Source organism: Agrilus planipennis, unplaced genomic scaffold, assembly GCF_000699045.2.
Source record: "Agrilus planipennis isolate EAB-ADULT unplaced genomic scaffold, Apla_2.0 scaffold103, whole genome shotgun sequence".
In the NCBI taxonomy this organism is placed as follows: Eukaryota; Metazoa; Arthropoda; class Insecta; order Coleoptera; family Buprestidae; genus Agrilus; species Agrilus planipennis.
Genome location: NW_020438959.1, coordinates 728,852 through 731,897, shown reverse-complemented (window position 1 = coordinate 731,897; position 3,046 = coordinate 728,852). Strand labels below are relative to the sequence as shown.

At 31.7% G+C, this 3,046-nt stretch overlaps 1 protein-coding gene and 1 long non-coding RNA gene across 7 annotated transcripts in view; one reads left to right on the top strand and one right to left on the bottom strand.

Moving 5' to 3' along the window:
- The window catches only part of LOC108736758, a 60,395-nt gene that overhangs the window by 6,315 nt on the left and 51,034 nt on the right, over positions 1-3,046 (top strand). The window lies entirely within an intron of this gene.
- LOC108736754 (neural/ectodermal development factor IMP-L2) overlaps positions 1-3,046 on the bottom strand; it is a 21,975-nt gene that overhangs the window by 3,581 nt on the left and 15,348 nt on the right. The window contains exon 1 of one of the 3 annotated variants that reach the window (XM_018469313.2): positions 1,132-1,235. The exons of the other annotated variants lie outside the window; for them this stretch is intronic. Coding sequence (XP_018324815.1) covers positions 1,132-1,152 — 21 coding nt within the window. The 5' untranslated portion in view covers positions 1,153-1,235. Of the gene's footprint in view, positions 1-1,131; positions 1,236-3,046 lie in introns of those variants that run through there. 3 annotated transcript variants of the gene reach the window in all.

Sequence of the window (3,046 nt, the reverse complement as noted above, 5' to 3'; positions counted from 1 at the left end):
CCGGCTGCACGCACGAAAAAACATGACTCATGCGGCGTTACCTCGCTCTGAGGCGTTCCATTTAAGGCTTGAAGTGCAAGCGAGAGCGCGGAACGAGCGACAAAGAGGCACAATCGGCCACCGCGTTCGGCAGCGTTCGACATCTGTCTCTCTCCTAATGTAATTTTATTTTCTATTTTTTAGTCTTTTGAAATTTTGCAATCAACATTATACCTATCTAGTATTCGTCAATATATTGAAATAATTTAAAACTTGTTACATAAATTTTACTACTTATTAGAAATTACATCAATAAATTAGGTATATAAAAAAACCAATAAATCACAATTTTGTGACGTCCGTCATATTGGATTTAGAATAACGTCACATTACTTGTCAAGCCCTTTCACTTGATACCCATATCATACGGGTTATTGTAAAAATTATAAATCGCCATTTTGTTACGGCCGCCATGTTGTATTAAAAATTGCCACGTGAACCGAACGTGTGTGCCAAATTTCAGCCCGATAGCTGTAGTGGAAATGGGTGAAATATGGATTGTAAAATTCCTTTTCAACAAAAGACCCGGATTCAATACGTTCCAGGCAATGATAAAGTTATTGGGATGGTTCAGGACGAACTTAATGGAGTTACTGTTGAATTATTCATATTAGAAGCGATCAGTATCGTATAAATAATTTCAGAAGATCCGTTTAGATGAATTTTAACGAGAATGATTAATAAATAAATACATAAGTAATAAATTAAAAGAATTATAAAGACATCGGCAGATATTACAAGACAATTTTTTAAAAAATAATTTATGCTAGTTTAATTTCTTTTAGACGATTGGGATATGTTTCATTTTAAAATTTTGTGATTATTTGATAAACAAATTCTGGTTCGAAAAAGGTATGCCCTAATTGTAAAAAGGAAACCACGATTGAGTAACATTTCTATTATAAAAATGTATAAAACAATTATGTCCCCTGTTCGTTATAACCGACTTCGACTGTGTAGATTTGTGAAAGTATGTATCACAAGATAAATAGAATAACGTCAGTGATTTCTAGGATTTAAAAATAAATTAAACTATAGATAGAGAATGTAACAATTTTAGTAGCTATGATTTTTGATAATTACTTGCCCAACCTTAAACTGATGGTTTCTCATAGTATTTCGCAATGTACTGATAAAGTTTTTGCACTCGAAGTTCAGTGAACGTAAACTGAATATTAACTGTGGTTTATTGCGACTGTCGGAAAATTATATTGAAATTCAAAAATGTTTTTATTTACTCAAAATGTGTAAGCCACTAAAAATTACACTAATTTATATTTGTTGTTGACGCATTTGCTACTTTGTTTTTAAATCGCCACTGTAGACTTGACTATTTCGTCGCTTTGTAAAGGCAGAGATTAGCATTAGTTTGAAATTTGATGTTTACTTAATTGTTATGTCAACTTTCCGAGAGCTAAAAATTTCATTGAAGACCGTTGTTTCTGCAAAATTTGGAAAGCAAATATTTTTGAAAAGTCGGATATATTCCATTAACTTATCTATTCCGTCAAAAATTTGCCGACTTGTTTAGTGTTCGTTTAATACTTTTATAATGATCTGTTCTTAGAATGAAAGTGAGTAAAAATATTTAAATATTAGTAGCTAAATTACGGCTAGGCAACTATTAAATCAAAATAACTTAAACCGTCATGATAAGATAAATGCTACGGGCTCTTGTAATTTCAGTTGTTTTCCAATTTTAAAAATATATCAGAGCTTTGAAAGGATAAAATTTATTTTTGATAAACTTCTACTTGAGAAACTTTTATTTTTATAACCAATAAACAATGAATCACTTTCGATAACACTCTCTTCACGTACTTTTTTACGAATGTTGTTATTTGAAAAACGAGTTTTCTACATTTTTTTTTAAAGAGAATACTTCCTTTATCTGTGGATTCATAAGTTTTTGAATATTCGTAGGTTGATACGTGAAAAAATCCTGTACAAATATTCTTTTACAATATCTACTTTGGGCTTTTGTGAAGGCTCAGAGAACGCCTTAGGACTTGTATGAAAATACGTTTGTGCTATATTACATCAAAAGCTCTTTTTATCAATAACCTATCCCATTTTTTCCATTTACACTTGAAGCATTTGTATCTATTGTTAGATAATAAAAAGGAAATACATTTATTGAAAAGTAGATCAAGGTTTAACAGAATTCATAATTTTTGTTTGTGAATTGCTTTGAAGACACTTTCATTTTTAGTGCGTATGAATGAAAAATAGAGAACTTACAATTTTATCGAAATGTTCGGGTTAATTCGGATCATGTTAATTAAAGAATAAAAAGTCTTAATAACCTGGAATAAAAGTGGGTGGGTGTCAATATATTCAACTTTGTCAACCTATTTTATGTATAAAAAAGATTTGTAAAGCACAAAAAAGGAAGTTTGAAACGTAAATTTTTGAATATAATACCAAAGATGGTGAAAGGTATGTGTTAAATGTAGGCATACACCTTTTAACTAACTTTTTAATTCAATGTTTCGACTTGTAATTGAAATAAAGAAGTTCATGTGTAACTCCAGAACAATTAGATGTGATATTACGTATGTCTATACATAAGAGTAGTATCGTAGGTGTAACGTATGTGACTGAAAGCTCAGATTTATTTCCCGAGAGTCAGTTTTCAAATTCTATTCAAAGTAGGAGACAAATTCCATAAAATTTTAGTCAGTCTGTGATGCATTCTAAGAAATCCTGTTTGAACTTTGTACATTCATCAGTTTTAACGTGTTTCTCTTGTCAAATCGAATGTACTGTGTGCTGTAAATATTGTGTAACATTCACAGCGCAAGTGTGTGATGATATGACTCGCACAATGAAGTTTTAAATTTGACCCAGTTCAAATTTTTGACGTGACGTCTTATAATTCGATGGAGCCGACTGCACGCACGAAAAAACATGACTCATGCGGCGTTACCTCGCTCTGAGGCGTTCCATTTAAGGCTTGAAGTGCAAGCGAGAGCGCGGAACGAGCGACAAAGAGGCACAATCGGCC